Genomic DNA, 18,714 nt, shown 5'->3' with positions numbered 1-18,714 from the left:
TAACTGAGGAAGTACTTATAGAAAACTAGCTGAAAATCAGGTTTTAGCCAAGTGAGGATGTTACGACAAGAAAAAGATGAACAATGATTTTTCTAATGTTTTCCAATTAAAGGAATCTAGTAAATAGTAAACTATCATTGATCACAATACAAATACAATTAGTTTAATGGGGTCAATTGAACCGATGCTAAAATAAACATGCAATAATATTTGTTGTTATGTAAACAGATTTCGCCTTTGAAAAACCAGAGAATTCATATTTCTTGTTAACATTTTTCCCCAGCATTTACAGATACTAATGGCCACATGAATTGTGAACGATTTATGGTATGGATCATACGACCTGAGGTCTGACTTGTGATATTTGGCAGTTATTTGAAAAGATTGAAGATAGATCTTATCAACAGCTGCCAAGCAATACATACCAGACAGACATCAGAGTGTTTGATTCTTATCCTAAAATGTGCATATCATTCTGGCGGCCGTTAGTGCTCGTAAATGCTGGATATAAATGTTAGCGGAAAATATAAATTTTATGGATTTTCAAAAGCGGAAACTGCTTACAAACAACAACAAATATTATTGTATTTTTATTGTAACAACGATTCATTTGACGCCATTCAATTAATTGTATTTGTATTGTAAGAACAATGAAAAAACATTAAGATATATTGTTTTCTTTTGAAAATTGCCCTAAAAATGTCTCATAAAAACACAATACATTCTATTGTTTTTCGCGAAAAAGTGTATGAAAATTTTCTCAAAATTTTATGGTTAAGATACATAACGACCACCATTTTTTATTGTAAAAGTGCCATTTACCATTCGCCGAATGGTATAGAACAATAGGGGTGATGGTGAGTGTGCTGTGTAAATTACAATACGTTTAATGGTGAATATTTTCGAAAAAATGGTGTTGTAACAATAAAATTTATCGTATTTTTATGATATTTTTTATCAGGGACAACATCAGTTTGACCTTGAGTTTGACACTGAAAATTCGATCGAGTCAAACAATATGTTTGAGCATTGTTTTTTTTCGGACAAATATTTGACCCTGTGTACTAACAGCTAACTGCAGCTTCATGGACTTCCATGGAGAAACCAGGATCACAAACAAACAGACGTCTCACTCTACTCACTTCTCATCGTTATACTTTTTAACCCTTTATAGGGCCAAGAAAACTAGAAGAGTTGTCAACGCATACTATTATGGAAATGATTATATACATGATTACATGTACAAAACAATTTTTATTTGAAAGAAACTCTCTAAAATCTAGGTGGCAATATAGTTGCCACTGCCCGTTTAGGGTACTTTTCTTCATTTGACTTCGACAAAAAACCGGAAAAGAGAGTAGATTAGGGTTTAACCCATAATATAAACGTTGTATTTCATCTCATGTCAACCAATAATTTTATTATTTCTTAAAATATTTGCCAAATCCATAATTTTACAATAAGCACAGACAAACAGACGTAACTCTTCGAACATTTTTCGAATCAAATCATAGTCACAGAAACATGTTCGCCCAATGCTAAAAGGACTGAGTTTGGCCGACCATCAACTAGGTGGCGGTAGTGGGCAAACGTTAAACTCGAGCAAAAGCGATGCGAGTGCCACGGGTGGTCAGTTGGCCAACTAACATATTTTTAAATGGGCCATTTAATCGGTGTCCGATGCGAATTATCAGAGTGTTATGTCTGTTTGTCTGTGCAATAAGTTTGAGCTAATTTTCTTCACGCGGTCAAATTTAGCCATTTTTAAAGCTACAAATGGCTCCCAAATTGTTGTTAAAGCTTTGTTTAGTACCAAAAAAAATACCAGGCGTTGTTAGTAATCCCAATTTTGCGTTAACCAAAAAGAAAGTTCGAAATAAATTGTTATAAAACAGAAAAAAATACAATAGTAGGTGGCAATATAGTTGCCACTGCCTTATAAAGGGTTAACGGTTAGTTCAAATGTTTTGTAGTTCGCAAATCGCTCGGTCACGGCGCTCGTATCGTTTTTGCTCCTGTTTGACGTTTGCTCACTACCGCCACCTACTGAGTGGTTTGCGTAACACAGTTTGGTTAGCATTGGGCGATTATGTTTCCGTGACGATGTTTGTGCCAGGATGATTATGATTACCTATTCTACGAGGGCACAATGGTCGGAAAAAGATGAAGTTCGGCCAAAACTTTTTTTATGTGTTTAATCGAAGTTATAGGTTGCCTAGATATGTTATATAGTATTTTTAGTGTTTAAAAAGGGATATTCAAAAATTACGTAATTTCAATAATTTCAAAAACGGTGAAAATCAGTAAACCCCATATTTTTTGCGTTTTTTGTTAGAAAATCAATTCGAATTTAAATAAATGATCATCTTCCGATCAAATCCAATCAAGTTTGTTCAAAACGTGTGAAAAATGTGGAAAGATAAATTTTATTTCAGTAAAAAATGGAAAAATATCGTAAAATATATGAAAAAACATGACTTTTTTAAATAGCTCTAATTTGAAAAACTGCAAATTTCTGCAAAATATTTAAACGTTTTTAGGCAGCTCTAAGCATGATGTTTAAGATGTACTATTCGAAATTGCGGCGACACGTGACGACACGAACCGTTTTTTAACTTAAAAATTACCAAAATTTCTAAGGTACAATATATGAAAATTTGAAAAGTTTTGTGACATATTAATTTTTCACCATACGTGCATTCAAACAGTCCAATAACAAGCTTTCATATGCTGGATAACTTAAAACATATATTCCATTCTCAAAATATTATTATTTTACTTTTTTCGAATAATTCATTTTTCAATTTTATGACTTAGGCCACTTTGGCAGTGAAAATGTCATTGAAATACAAAAGCTGGTATGCTTTTAATTAAGAATCATAAAAGTACAATACATTAACTTTGTTATAAGGTGAAATAAAGTTTAAAAATATCAATATCGTTTTTTGAGAGTTTTGGCCGCCCCTTTGTATGGAGCCCGACCAATGTGGAGGGGAGTGAAGTGACGCAGCTCGACTCGAATGAGGCGAATCTCGCCTTTTACAAGTCGATAAGACCCAGCACAAGGACACATTTGTAAGGAGAAATCTTCGTTGGGTTTATTGGAACATACATGGAACAGGGAATTTTCTTTTTACCACGAAAGTTATTCTACATTTCGGACAGAAATAGTAATGAAGACTTTATTTTGCTCATAATGCGGAGTAATCGCAGAAATTTAAACTATCCTTCCACACTCTTGCTCAATTTCGGGGAATATCGGCCATCTACAATTGACACATATAGAACTGCCATGGAGCATACCTAAACACAGAAACCACACAACGACACGATCGCGTACAACCTTAAGCATTTTTCGGGTATTTCTCATGCAAATTAATTCCATCTACTTTTCTTCTTACGAGGCCGTTCTTCTTCTCCGTCTTGCGAATACTCTCTTTGGGGTTCTTCATCATTTGCTTCACTGCTGGAGGACGCGGGAACGAAACCCGACATGTTAGGCTTCGCAAAGACCCCTCCTTCGGGAAGAGTATTTTCCCAGGTCCTATCGGAGGATGCTTTGAATTGTGCATTATATTGGGCCTTGAATGTGTCGCGCATAGCTGTAAGACGATCCGTAACGGGTCCCTTCCAGCCACTTCCGCCAGCCGATGACGAAGAAGATGACGGCCCATCCGAAGGCTTCAATGGACCACTGGGAACCGGCCGACAACGGAAGCCCAACCCTGCACCACCTACGTTCAGGTTCTTGCCCTTATTATTGTTCTTGAAGCGCGAATTCCTGAACCACGAGCTCTGCATCGCCAGCTTCATCAGCTCATCGGGAACTTCCTGATTCGCACCCTCCAGATTTCGTACCAAGTGTCCGGCAAATTCCTTATCCTTGTCCACCACCAAAGTGTAAGCGGTACCCTTTTCACCGGCACGGCCAGTTCTTCCGACGCGATGGGTGTGGGTGTCAATGTCCCGGGCGATGTCATAGTTGACCACGTTTTTGATGTGGGGAATATCGAGACCACGGGCGGCCACATCGGTGGCCACCATAATTTCCACATCACGCTTTCGGAACCGAGTGATGACCACGTTACGATCAGCTTGGTCCATGTCACCATGCAACAGCACCGGATCGTACTCTTTCAGGCGCAGGTTATTGGCGACCTGCAAATATGAACATGAATATAAGAACAGCATTTTACAAATTTGAGGATTTTTTAATTACAATCAAGTATTTTTTGTAACTTGCTATTATCGAAGACTCACCTGTTCGGCATCTGCTTTCTTGGTAACAAAGATCAACACCGTTCCCTCGGACAGAAGCTCCACCATCTTCGCCAGCAGCCAGTTCCACTTCTGGGTCGGATCTTTCATGACAATCACATGCTGAGTAATATCCTCGTTGGCTTCACCCAAGTCTCCGTGGATGATTCGCACCGGATCGGTCAGCACATCGCGGGCCAACCTTTCGATACGTTTCTTGAACGTAGCACTGAAAAGCATTGTCTGGCGATCCGGGCGGACATGATTGCAGATGGAACGAACCTGCGGTTCAAAGCCCAGATTGAACATCCGGTCGGCTTCGTCCAGCACCAAGTAGGTCACACGTTGCAAGTTGGTGGCCTTCATCTTTACCATGTCGATCATTCGACCCGGAGTGGCCACCACAATCTCAGCCCCCATTTCCAGGGCTTTGCTCTGCTCCCACTTGGATCCTCCTCCATAGCAGCAACACACGCTAATGTTGTAGATCTTGCCGAACTTCTTGGCTTCCTGGTAGATTTGCAACGACAACTCACGCGTAGGTGCCAAGATCAACCCGATAGGTCCATCGCCAGGACCCAGCTCCTTTTGGTCCATTATGTGAACCAACATTGGCCACAAAAAGGCTGCCGTTTTACCACTTCCGGTTTTGGCAATACCGATTATATCGCGGCCACTCAGGGCAGCTGGTACGGCTTGAGCCTGGATCGGCGTCGGTTGGGTGTATTCCGACTTACGGATAGCTTTCATCAACTGTTCGTCAAATCCAAAGTGGGCAAAGCTGGTCACCGGAGCGGGCGGAGCAGGACCACTGACCCGGACTCCCAACTTGTTACGCAATTCATTGGTCTTGGTCGCACTCAGGTTGGCAATGTCCTCGTGTGGATTATAGAAGTTTTTCTCAAACTTATCGTAGTCGATTTCCGAATGATCTATCGGAGGAAGCGGATCGATTTCTCGCTTCTTGGGCGGCGGAATGGGATTACCATCCTCGTCATACTCAAGTTCCGCATCCGATCCATCGCCATCCTGCAAACCGGCGGTGGGGTTTTCTTCCATGTAACTGGAACGGTAAGATATTAGGGTCAATTTATGTGGTAGTACCGTAGTACGGTAAGCTCATGCTGAACATTTGCAAATGAAGATTTTTTATGAAAGATGACAGACATTGTAGACATTATCATGTCTACATATACCTAAATACCAATGAGAGTATATTACTATTAGACTCTCATTGCCTAAATACAGCTACTCTGTCCCTCTTTGCATGTCAGTCCCATGTCGTTTCTAATGCGAATCATACTTACGAGTTCATTTAAAACAAACTTGATACCTATACCACCTCATTTTATAGCTCAATATAGTATGAAAAGGGTATGCATGAAGTGAATATTTTTTTGGAACATAATTAGAGTTATACCTACATATTATTTATATATTTATATGATGAAATCGAGACGGTTGAAGAATTCGTGTACTTGGGCTCACTGGTGATCGCCGACAACGACACCAGCAGAGAAATTCAGAAACGCATTGTTGCAGGAATCGAGCTTAATTTGGACTCCGCAGAACTCTACGATCGAATAAAGATCGCCGTAACACGAAGTTAACTATCTACAAAACGCTGATTAGACCGGTAGTCATCTATGGGCACGAAGCATGTACTCTACGTGCAGAGGACCAACGCGCCCTTGGAGTTTTCGAACGGAAGGTGCTGGGACTTGTAGATGGCGAATGAATCACGAGCTGCATCACCTGCGGAGAGAACCAACCATCGTCCACACCGCGAAAATCGAGAGACTACGGTGGGCGTGTCACGTCATCAGGATGTCAGATAGCAACCCAGCTAAAGAGGTTCTCGAGAGTCATCCGACCACAAGAAGACGTGGTGCGCAGCGAGCTAGATGGGTCGATCAAGTGGAAGACGATCTGCGAACCATTCGCAGATTGCGGAACTGGAGACATACAGCCATGGACCGAGTAGAATGAAGACGGCTACTATGTAGAGGTGTGCGCCGCCGCGCCGCGCCGCGCCGATGAGAAATCGGCGTGAATCGGCGTGCGGCTCCCCAAGCCAACAAGAATCAAAAATACTATATTTTTAAACGGGGATAGGTAAAGGGGGGTTATACCCATGCACTGGTGAAAAAAGTTTATGGTTATGTTGTTTGAAGCCGATCCAGGAAGCATCGGCGTGTCGGCGTGGCAAACGGCGGCGGCGGCGGCGTGAAAACCGCACGCCGATCGGCGTATCCCTTCTCAGAAAGGCTACCATCATCAAAACCAAAAAATTTCTGCAGCAGCACATAGCTAGATGTCCATTTGTTGCAATCCAATCATTAGAAAGTAGTTTACTTTGTTCATAATTGTTTGAGAATCACCACGCCGATGCACGCCGATTTTACGCCGAATATTCGGCGCACACGTCTACTACTATGTACAGCGCAGAGTCCACTCAGGCCACTCAGCAACTATTTCTCATAATCAGGGATGGAAAATGACGCGAAATTTCATAAAAAAAATGTCATGACATTTTATATTTACACCACTTTCGGTGTAAATTTCTGTTCCTAAGCATCAGCAAGTCCATAACCTTGAATAGTTATGGATAATCAATGAAGTCGCCGATTAACATTTCCGATTGAGTGCAGTGAAATCAGCAAATAACGAAATAGCATACACTGATAAAATTCCAAACGTAATGTTTATGTATGTTGAACCTTTTCAATTTATAAGACCTCGCAGAAGTTAGTTTTAAATGTGCCAACATAAATATTATTACGATTGTATTCCTTCTTATGCGGTGAATCATAACACTTATTATCACATTGATTTAATTTATAAGTGAGCAAACATAAAAAGTAAAGTTATCCAGCTATAGTTAAAAATTATGTTTATCCACCTATGAATTTAAAGTTTGCCCGCTTTGATTCAGGACCAAAACGACGTCAGTGTTCGCGCCAATCGAAAGCGTCGGAGAGTCTTCTGCTGAGTCGAACGAAGGTATGTATCTTTTATTTTAAATTTCTTCATAAAATATCTATTTAATTCTTTATTTTTCATCAATTTCAGTTGCACCATATTAGGAGGGAGGAGGAAATGAAAAATACTTCAGTGATTCAAGCATCTAGAAGTAGATCCAGCCGGCTTCAGCAATGGACCCTTTCGTTATTTCAAGACCTGTTCTGCGTTCCCGGTGATCATACAAGAGTCAAGGATGGCTCCGACGAGGGCCCCGAATGGCGTTCGTCTTAGACTGCGGTGCGGCCAAGACGAAGCAACAACAAGCGAGACGGAAGTTGAACTGCCAACGAAAAATGAACCCGAATCTACCGCTGCCACCCCCACGGACGATGATGATGACCAGGGAAATCAGACGCTGTGCAATGGTGACCGCGATGGTGAGAGATATCACTCAGGATCTATCAAGAATTACCGGCCGCGACACGACGACAAATCCACATAGACGAGTTTCAGCAAGTGCAGACGGAGGTCCCATCTCGCAACAACCGGCCTGGGCTTGAGCCTGGGCCAATGGAACAATGAGATTATTATGGAAATCCGTCGATCAGTCACTGTGGCGTACAAATACAATAATATTTTCATCTATTAAGATCAAGAGTTTATTAAATCCTTGATTTGACCTAAAACAAAAACATTGGTTTATTTTTTCTTTTTTATGGGTTATTACAATTTACTCATAATTGTTATAAACTACGCACAAATAAATTTAAAAAAATCCCACACATAATTTTTATTCATCACCATAATAAATTTCATTTATTGATAGGCATAATTTTTATATGTGGGCAGTTTTATAGAATTTATGTTTGCAAACATACTTTTTAAAGGTGATGCCAAATTGCAAAAAATTATGTAGTTTCACACATAATAGTTATACGGAAAATATCTTCGGTGTAGTTATGCCATTTCCCATCCCTGCTCATAATATGCTCCCCGCTGCAGACGTGGAGTGCGCAGAAAGATTTGGCAGAGGAGAGTACAAAATCTAACGATACGTGAAGAAGTTCTGTTGGGCTGGATGCATCGAACACAAGTGACAACATCCACTTCAACAGCACTCACTGCTCCAGGATCAACAATGGATATGCAACGATAACAACTACGAGATGCACTAGCGATCCACATGACCACAGCAGTGACGCAATTCCATGGTACAGGCCCCATGTCCCGGCACCGAATACCAAAGCTGAGGAATTCTTAGCGGTCAACAAGTGCAGTAAGCATCTTAAACCAGAATAGTTTGCCGCGGCTCCTAGAGGCCGCACAGAACCTCGAGGATCTGTAATTTACTGTCAAGATGCTGAACGTACCCGCAAAGAGACGGTGAAGGCCCCAGAACACAAAAACACATGTGGATGCGACGCTTAGAGAATCGGATCGCCACATTGCGTACCACAATTGTTCGATTAACACAGCACAAACAGGGTAATCGATCAACGAAGCAAGTTCGTTATGTTGCTGAAATTATGAAGCCTGCTGAATTTCGAGATCTCACAGAAGTCAACATTACTGAGTTCCTCGACACCCATGTACAGCGGTTGAGTGTTCTTGTGGAAATAAACCATAATTGCGGCGTTATGGAAAATGTTCTGATTTTGGAGAAGGCCTTCCGGAGATTGGCGACGTTACACAGTTCTTGGCCAATCAATAGGAAAACCCTGTCCAGCACAGCGACAATGGGATGTAGTTGGCAGATTAAGAGCGGCAGCGTAATGAAGTGGGAGACGCAGTCGTAATAACCGCTTGAGGTGCCAGCCAGAGTGGACGCGTAACGCGGTGCGACGCGAACATTTGTACACAAAGGAATAGCAATCAATAACAAGGAGCTGTCAAATCGTATGGAAAATCCGCGTATGTTGCGGCCAAGAACTCTCAGCATCAGGAGGGAGATATTCCAAGGCGATACCTTCCGATATTGGTTCTGTATTGCAATGAACTTCCGCAGCAGAGCAGTCAAGCAATGTAACTATGGATATAAACTGAAAAATGAGAGAAGGAGCACACGAATAACCCAGCCCTTCTTAATGGACGACCTGAAGCTGCTTCAAGCCTGCTTGCGAAAAGGCTGCATCAACTGTTGCAGCATGTGACGGTGTTCAGAAACGACATCCGGATGAGTTTAAAATTGACAAATATCTTTCAGTCCATCTTCGCCGGGGTCAAAAAGTGGACGCCAGCTGTTTCCGCGCCAACGAACAGGAGGAGATTCCGAATATGGTTGAAGGCGAAGTGAATAAATATCTCGGTTTGCTGTAACTTTGTAGAGGTATGCGCCACACAGCGATCAAGAAGGAACTGCAGGGCCAGTGTCAACTGTGTTCTGAGGAGCTTTCTGTCAGCCGGCAACAAGATAAATGCGATCAACACCTGTGCGCTAGTATGGGACACGCTTGTATGGAAAAAATAAATCCTCGCTCCAGTTGACTTTTCTGATTCCATTTAGGTCCCATATGAACTGTGCAAAATTTCAGCGCAATCGGTGAAACTATAATTTAGCGCAAGCGGTTCAAAGTTTTCATAGGATTTACTATGGGAAAAGTTGCACCTTCAAACAAAAAATCCCAGAGGTTGCCCTTTGTCTCTTTAATTCAAATCGATCAACGCTTCTTGTAGATAAATCATTTATGAAACTTTCCTTCGAAGACCGCAAACCGATTGGATGCTTGTGGAAAAAGTTATTGATTTATTACAGATTAGTGATCCAACGAACGGCTTTTTGTTTTGTTTTGTCAGCAGCACTGCTGCTGCCGTTGTTGGATGGGGTGGCGGGAGGTATCACCACCCCCAGAAACAGCAGCAACCAAGGCAGCAGCTACAGTGCTGCTGATAAAACAAAACAAAAAGCCGTTCGTTGGATCACTAATCGGTAATAAATCAATAACTTTTTCCACAAGCATCCAATCGGTTTGCGGTCTTCGAAGGAAAGTTTCATAAATGATTTATCTACAAGAAGCGTTGATCGATTTGAATTAAAGAGACAGAGGGCGATCTCTGGGATTTTTTGTTTGAAAGTGCAACTTTTCCCATAGTAAATCCTATGAAAACTTTGAACCGCTTGCGCTAAATTATAGTTTCACCGATTGCGCTAAAATTTTGCACAGTTCATATGGGACCTAAATGGAATCAAAAAAGTCGACTGGAGCGAGAATTTGATGTTTGTCCCATACTACTGTGCGCTTTAGATTTATTGCTAGCAAGCGGGAGCAACCAGAATGCAATCTGACTTTACACCGTGACGTTACTGGACGAGTGACGACGACGCGGGTGGCTGGGATTTACCATGCCTACTAGGATCACTTGATGTGCCGTGCGTCATTGTCCACTGTTCAATAAGTCGACATGAATCTACTGTCACACATCCACCCTCCTCTCAGGAATAAAACGTTTTTTTTTTTGAAAGAAAACGTTGCTGTTTTTTTTACTGGCCATCTTCCATGGCAAATAATAGGATTGCATTTTTTTTTGTATCAAAGTCCTTTCAAAAAATGGTGATAAAATAAAGAAGAGGTGTGAACTATTTGAACAAAATTTTCAACTCTTGGTACTCGCTGGCTCTAACTTGTAGATGCAACATTTTATACGCTAACCTGATTGACAAATCCTTCTGTTCGAGAGCACCAAAGCATTGACATATTTCTACCCGGTTTCACATTAATTTCCCTACAACATTTATTTCAAATAACTACGCAGAATTCACCAAAATTGTAGGTTTTCGGTAGCATTTAGAGCCAATCACAGGAAATCTACATCCTCTTTCATCAGAGGCGGTATAGACTAACTAATGAACGGGCAGTATCCATAGCAATAAGTCGTTCAATGAAGAAGCTCTCTGTGATAGACAGTCGCACCATAGACTAATATCAAGACCTCGATGTACCAAAGAAAACCATTGAATTTTCTGTGTCCAGTCCGGTACCCAATTAATATTCATTACCGTGTATTTTTTTCCGTATAAATTGCCTTTTGTGTTAATTATATTTAGCGTGTTACACCGATCTGACAGCTCGGACAGTAAGGGACTAAACATAAATTACGTAAGTGGGTACCGATGATTGTTCACAATCTGCGAACTTGACTGCGGAAAAAAATCGCGACCATGACGCCGCTGGTCGCACTACGTGTCCGCTCACTGAAATCTGCTTTTTTTGTAAGATTTATTATATTCGCTGCATAAAGACTTGATTTTTGAGTCTGTGCATCACAACATTTTCTTGTTTTTTTTTTTCCAAAAATGTCCGTAGTACGTAGAACTTCAGCGAATTTCGTTTGCATTTGTAAGTTATTTGACCTAACCTGGTAACGCAATCCGTAAAAGGCCCTATTCGCAACTGCATACGCCTTTTAACTTCACGGGAAAACACGCACGTGTCACAAGTGTTCCAAGATAAACAAATTCTTCAATAACTTCAAACATATTCCCATCAATCACTAGCTCAGTACTAACACTACTTGGCCTGCCTCTGTCTCTACCCGAAATCATGTACGTTCTCTTGGTAGAATTGGTCGTCAATGCTATCCTTACTGTCTCCCTCTTCAGGGGAGCATAGGCTTCCTATTCTGCCATGCGATCGATACCGATAAGATTAATATCGTCCGCAAAGCCGAGGTAGTGCAAATCAATGAACAGGTAGTGAGTGTGCAAGTTATACTCCCGAAATTTATCTAAGATCACACGCTGATTAATCATTTGATTTGTCGTTGATCGACCAAACCAGCCTGGAATTCAGCGACGAAGGACTTCTCAAGGATTCTCAGTCTGTTGAACAGGACACGCGACAGTATCTTACACGCCGAAACTGACCACAAAACAGAAAAACACAACAATTGCTCTGTTTCCAAAACTCTTGCTGAATCAAAGTTGTGCACTCCCAGATGTAGTGAAAACTGTTATTATTGTCACTATTAAGTGCATACGCACGGAGGTCTGAACGCACGTAGCGACTGTCGCTAAAACATTTTTGTTCTTGTCGTCAAAAGACAATTTCAAGGTTGCGGTCATCCGGACGCGCTGTGGACTATTCTTTTAGTGTCCATGAGAAAGTTATGAGGGTGCGGTCATTCGGACGCGCTGTGGACTAGGGTGCGGTCATCCGGACACGCTGTGAACTGGGGTGCGGTCATCCGGACACGCTGTAGACTTCTTTTTTTGTCACCAAGAGACAGTTTCAAGGGTGCGGTCATCCGAACACGTTGTAGACTTTTTTTGTCACCAAGAGACAATTACAAAGATGCGGTCATCCGGACGCGCTGTGGACTATTTTTTTTTTTTGTCGCCAAGAGACAATTATTAGGGTGCGGTCATCCGGATCCGCTGTGGACTGGGGTGCGGTCATCCGGACACGCTGTAGACTTTTTTGTCACCAAGAGACAATTTCAAGGGTGCGGTCATCCGGACGCGCTGTGGACTATTTTTTTTTATTGTCGCCAAGAGACAATTACAAAGATGCGGTCATCCGGACGCGCTGTGGACTATTTTTTTTTTCGCCAAGAGACAATTATTAGGGTGCGGTCAACCGGATACGCTGTGGACTATTCCTTTTTTTTTGTTGTCAAGAGAAAATTATTAGCGTGCGGTCATCCGGACACGCAGTGGACTATTTTTTTTTCTGTCGCCAAGAGACAATTATAAGGGTGCGGTCATCCGGACGCGTTGTGGGCTTTTTTTTTTATTGTCGCCAAGTGACAATTGCAAAGATGCGGTCATCCGGACACGCTGTGGACTGTTCTTTTTTTTTTGTCGCCAAGAGACAATTACAAAGATGCGGTCATCCGGACGCACTGTGGACTATTCCTTTTTTTTGTTGCCAAGGAACAATTATTAGGGTGCGGTCATCCGGACACGCTGTGGACTATTCCTTTTTTTTGTTGCCAAGAGACAATTATTAGGGTGCGGTCATCCGGACACGCTGTGGACTTCTTTTTTTTATGATGCAATGAAACTTCGGTCACGCTAGTGAACATGTATTTTATATTTCGTGGTAGAACGAGACTCACGACCACGATTCGGTTGGTGAGTATTTCAATTTTACTTTGAAACTGATTACAGATTACAACATTTACATATTATTTCAACCATCCATTATGCTTATTTCACACAAGACAGTTTGTTCAGACCATTGAAATAATCTAGATAAGAAATAAGGTGCAAAATATGAAAGCTTTTTCTATTTAATAATTTAATGCAGGGGATTATAACCCCAACAAAAGAATATTTTGTGTAAGCAGCTCTCAACTATTATATGTGCACAAAACATTTTTTTTATTCAGGGATTTTCTGCCATAGGCAGGTTCATCCCAGAAAACAACAATAGCATAAAAGCAGACGGATTTTCCATGAACTCTTTTCAATTTTACGATTCTTTATAACGTTTATTTGACTTCAAAATCTGCGCCCACGCAAAATTCACACGGCTTCAATTGTTTTCTGTTTTACTTGATCAACTTAGATCCTTTCTAGATTACGAATACTGTGAGTCATATTTGTTACGAAAACTGCTACTCGTTTGATTTCTAATCACTAGTGAACCAGTTGATTAACGCTTTTATGCACAAGCGTGCATCTGACGGTACCTGTAGTTTCACCTATGATGACCAAAGGATAACGCAGGAAAATAGTTTTGTGGGTCAACTAAAGACACTCGACCAACGAAGCCTTTCCCACAGAATCTGTAATTCTATCAGCGACAGTAGCGAAAAAGAAAACGTAAACCTTTTTGTTATGAAAACATAATATTCACTCTACATACTTTGTCACAATAGTCCAACTAAAACACGGCGAGGATCTACTCCATTTGCGCATTTGAAGAAGAGAAAAAAAAAACTATCACACGATGGTTGATTTATAATAGCGCCATTAGATTTTTTTTTAGATTTCAAACGTCTCTTAGAGTTTTGATACTTCTGTCTTGCATCGATAAATGCACTAGTCAACCGGACATGTCTTTGACTGATGTATATTACCGTGGAAATAGGTTTGTACTTGCATCGACACATATTGGTTGGTGAAGAGGAAATCAATGAGTAACGTAAAATATCAACTCCTCTCACATCGCGTCTGTTACATTATTTTGAAAAATCGTCATCTAGTTGGCCACGCTTTTGACGCACAACTGGTTCGATGTTTTGAATTGATAGCTAGTACTCAATTCAAAAAAACTTACACATAACAACACCAATTATTAATTTGCTACGCACCTGCTCAAAAATGTCGAAAATTGTGCGTTATTTTCATGTAGTTGCAATAAAATAGACTACCCTCTAACCACGACGCTTGCGAGCCAGGAAAAGAATACACCTTTTTTTTATTCAATTTTCTGTTATAATAACCAAAACTTGCGAACAATGCAAAACTCCTTCCGAACCATCGCCAGGCGATGCATGTTATTCACTTATGGGAAAAAATATGATCGACCGATATGCAATAAAAAAAAATCCAAGCAGCAACTTACCCAAGAAGCCTGCAGTCTCCAGACCACCGTAGGGTTTTCCTTCCTTCCGGAGAAAAAAAAAAGTGCACTCACACCAAGACTCACACAGTATTCTCGCACCAGCGGCAGAAGCACTTCTTAAAAACTAATCACACACTGCCACAGTCACTCTTTCTGTAAATGCCCCCGCTTGCCGACAATTTCCAGTTTGTTCACTTGTAATTAATCCGGCAGGATCGCCAAATGTGCGCTTTAGATTTATTGCTAGCAAGCGGGAGCAACCAGAATGCAATCTGACTTTACACCGTGACGTTACTGGACGAGTGACGACGACGCGGGTGGCTGGGATTTACCATGCCTACTAGGATCACTTGATGTGCCGTGCGTCATTGTCCACTGTTCAATAAGTCGACATGAATCTACTGTCACACAACACCTTTGCAGTGCCCCTGTTGACCTACAGCTTTGGGGTGGTAAAGTGGACCAAGACTGACCTCGAGGCGTTAGAACGAGAAGTACGAGAGGCGTTCACCAAGCACCGCATGCGCCATCCAAAGTCGTCCATCGAGAGAGTCACCCTGCCACGCGCAGTAGGAGGAAGAGATGTCACCAATATTCAAGCACTAATGTGTCTCCCAGTTTGCGGGTATACTTCGTAGCAAGCCAGAACCGTGATGAAATGTACCGCACTGTATGTAAAGCCGACCACGGATTTCTGCGCCATGCATCTAGCGCAGGAGGAGGAGGAGAGTAACGTGGAAGCAGAAGAAGTTGCATGGGACACACCCCCATCAACAGGAGCTCGAGTACATCGATAAGGCGGCATCAAGCACGTGCCTGGTGCGGGATGACTTCTTCTCGGATAAAGGTTTCATGGTAGCCATCCAGGCCATTGCGACGAAGAATTACCGGCGGTACATATAGCACGAAGACGTGTAGGAAGCGCAATTCAGTAGGAGATACGATCAAGCCTGTCGTTGCAGACTGTTCAATGTTAAATCGTCACAACGATGTTGCCAATATTTTGTACACCAACAGCTTGTTTCACAACTTAGTCGACAGATTTGTACCCTACTACGAGTAGCAGCCGGACCCGGTTCCGGAAAATAGTTGCATAAAGCTGTACAGGGATTGCGAGAGTATTACGGACGTACTCATTTGTGTCAACCGGCCCGACATTGTGGTTTACGACAAAAGGATAAAAATGTATAATCAACGTTCCCCGGCAAGATAACCAAGTACCACGACTTAGCGGAGGAGATGAAGCAGATGTGGTACCTAGAGGGCGTCCGTCGTATAGTTCCGATTGACCTCTCAGCAACCGGAGTTGTCCCTAAATCTCTAAAGGTCCCTAGACAAGCTGGAATTGAAGAAGCATCTGAACAACATCCTGGAAGCGGTGATTCATGGAACCTGCATTATAGTTAGGCGGTTACTGAATCATCGCGACTGACAGTACATCTGAAGTAGACTCATTGGGATATAAGCAATACCGACTAATGAGATCAACTGAGCCTAATCCCCTTTGGCATTCCGATTGCAGGTGAAAGTTTCCAGCATTTTTACTGATAAGTGAAACTCTATAATACAAAAAAAAACTCACCGGTAGTAACTCTCCTCGTCATCCACGTCGTCGATGTCCCCGCGGGTGCCCTTTTTGGGGTCCACGTTCGGCTGGGGGATTTTCTTCTTCTCGCGCTCCACCTGGGCATTGATGCCGGCCATGAAGGCATCCAGTGGGTCGTCCTCGTCCTCTTCGTCATCCGATTTGGCCTTCACAGCACAGATTCATTGTGATGGCAGATGATTGTGGCAAGAAGAAAAACGGGGGGAACAGGTGCATGTGATGTGTTTCCCAACTCAGGTTGTTTTTTTTTTGGTTTTGTTCTTTGTTGTTTTATGCAATGGGGGAAAAGAGTGGAGTAGTCACTTACTTGTGTTCCGCTAGCAGAGGGAGAACCCGGGGCCGGGATGTAGTCCAGCTGCTGTCCCGTCTCGTCGTCATCGTCAAAATAACTGAAAACAGAATTTGATTAAAAGCTTGTCCCATGTCAAAGAAATTCCACGGAACTTACTCATCCTCGGTCTTTCCACGTCTTTTGCCAAGGGAATACTGCGAGGCCGGATTGGCGTAGGCCGCGATCGCATCCATGGTGTGATAGCCATGTTTCGAGACACCACTGGTTGCCTGTTGCTGCTGCTGATGTTGGGGGTGGAATCTGGGCGGAGCATATCCGTGTCCGCGACCGGTCAGGGAACTGGGCGGCGGAACGGCATTCAGCGAGAAACTTTTTTGCTGCTGCGCTTGTTGTTGCCCGGCCGGACGAAATGATCCCGACAGCAGCCCTTGACGGCGCATCGAAAAACTGAAATTTCCACGATTGCCACTCATGACGACAGGGTCACCGCGCCGTGATCACTCACAATTCGGTAAATTTTAATGATTAAATTCAGAAAATAAAGGAAATTTGAAGATATTTTCGTGAAATCAATAAACACTTTTAGATTGGCGTTGGAAGAAGTTTTTCCGACTTTTCTCTGTTTTGACAGCAAGTGGGGGTTCGGCTATTTGTGCCCAAAGGCGATTTTCGGAAAACTTTTCAGTGCAGTGTAGTGTAGCTGCTACCAGTGAATCAAAATTCAACCATCGCGCAACAATAATGACAATGTCGCAACCTGTATTTGTTGCGACAAACAAACCCATACGACATAAGTTTGTCCCAACTTGAAAATAATGAGATTAACATCGTACACCACGAGTTTAGAGATTTTAAAGCCTTGCATTGCGATTTTCGAACGGTAACTTCGAGTCGGTAAACACTGCAACTCTGGTGAAGCTCTATCATCAAACAGTTTCGACTTTGGGTTAGCAATAATTGATTATTCACGACTTGAAAAGTACGCAACAAATTCAGCTTCCGTTTTGTCTGCAACAAAAAATTTCGAGATCATGTCATTATCTGTTACCAGTAGGGATAAAGAGTAATCGTCGCACCTTCTTTGTTGCTTGTTTTGTGCCTCTTTTGTCTGACAATTCTCTTCACTGGCTGCTACAAAACAAGTTTGAACGTTTGATTTTTTTCGGCAAGCCTCGTTGCTCGCCTCGTTGGATAAATACAACTCATGCTGAGAAAAAAACAACTTTTTGCAACTCGTTACATAAATGGGCCATTAATGGGCCATTTCATTTGACGTCTTAACCCTTTATAAGGCAGTGGCAACTATATTGCCACCTTATACACATATTTTTTTCTGCTCGTTTAGAAAATTTTTTACAACTGATGGACACATTAGGCCTTTGTGAACACTCATGATTTGTTTTTTTGAGCCATAACAAATATGAATGGGCTTTTTTAGAACAAAATGTCTCTCCAAAAACTGCCATTTTTGAGTGCATGGAGGTTTATAAGCTCGAAATTCTGTTATGGTGAGCGAATTGAAAATCGAATGATGGGGAATGAAAGGCCTATGTTCCTTTTACTTGTGGACAAAATTTCAACTTGATTGCTTCATTACTTTTAGAAATTCATCCTTTTGAAAAAATGTACTATAATAAAAGGACATGTACTAAAACTACCATATCGTCCAAAATAATTGACCAATCGAGTTCAAATCCACACAAGTAACTCAGGAATATTAGGGCAATAACGTTTAAAAAAATAAGCATGATTGATAAACGCATCACAAAATAACAACATTTTAAACTTTGTTGACAAAAAGTTGAAATTTAGACCATATTTTTCATGAATTATACAGTCATGACCCGCTGGTTGGGGGCTTAATAGTTGGGTGACTTTTTAGTTGGGGCCCCGTTAGTTGAGCTGTCAGCCAACTAAAAAGTACCTGGATGTCATAATTCAATGTCAAACTAAAAATGACAACCAATCTGTAATTCCGAGGGGCGAGCCAATGAGTTTTTGGTTTCTTAAACTTTACTGATAATCGAAAAGAATTTGTATTTCATATTTCTTAAAAAAAAGAAAGAATATGTACAATTACTTCGAAA

At 41.7% G+C, this 18,714-nt stretch overlaps 1 protein-coding gene across 1 annotated transcript; it reads right to left on the bottom strand.

Moving 5' to 3' along the window:
• Positions 1–3,155: 3,155 nt before the first annotated feature.
• LOC109428898 (ATP-dependent RNA helicase DDX42) lies at positions 3,156–17,264 on the bottom strand. The gene is made up of 5 exons (XM_062855381.1): positions 16,784–17,264; positions 16,643–16,724; positions 16,312–16,481; positions 4,261–5,320; positions 3,156–4,158 (listed from the first exon to the last, which is right to left on the bottom strand). The coding sequence occupies exons 1-5, from the start codon at positions 17,098–17,100 to the stop codon at positions 3,376–3,378; spliced, it is 2,412 nt and encodes an 803-aa protein (XP_062711365.1). The 5' UTR covers positions 17,101–17,264; the 3' UTR covers positions 3,156–3,375.
• Between the last annotated feature and the right edge of the window lie 1,450 nt (positions 17,265–18,714).

The sequence above is a fragment of the Aedes albopictus genome, chromosome 3, assembly GCF_035046485.1.
Source record: "Aedes albopictus strain Foshan chromosome 3, AalbF5, whole genome shotgun sequence".
Lineage (NCBI taxonomy): Eukaryota > Metazoa > Arthropoda > Insecta > Diptera > Culicidae > Aedes > Aedes albopictus.
Note: the sequence above shows the minus strand (reverse complement) of the source record. Positions and strands in the feature narration are given on the sequence as shown.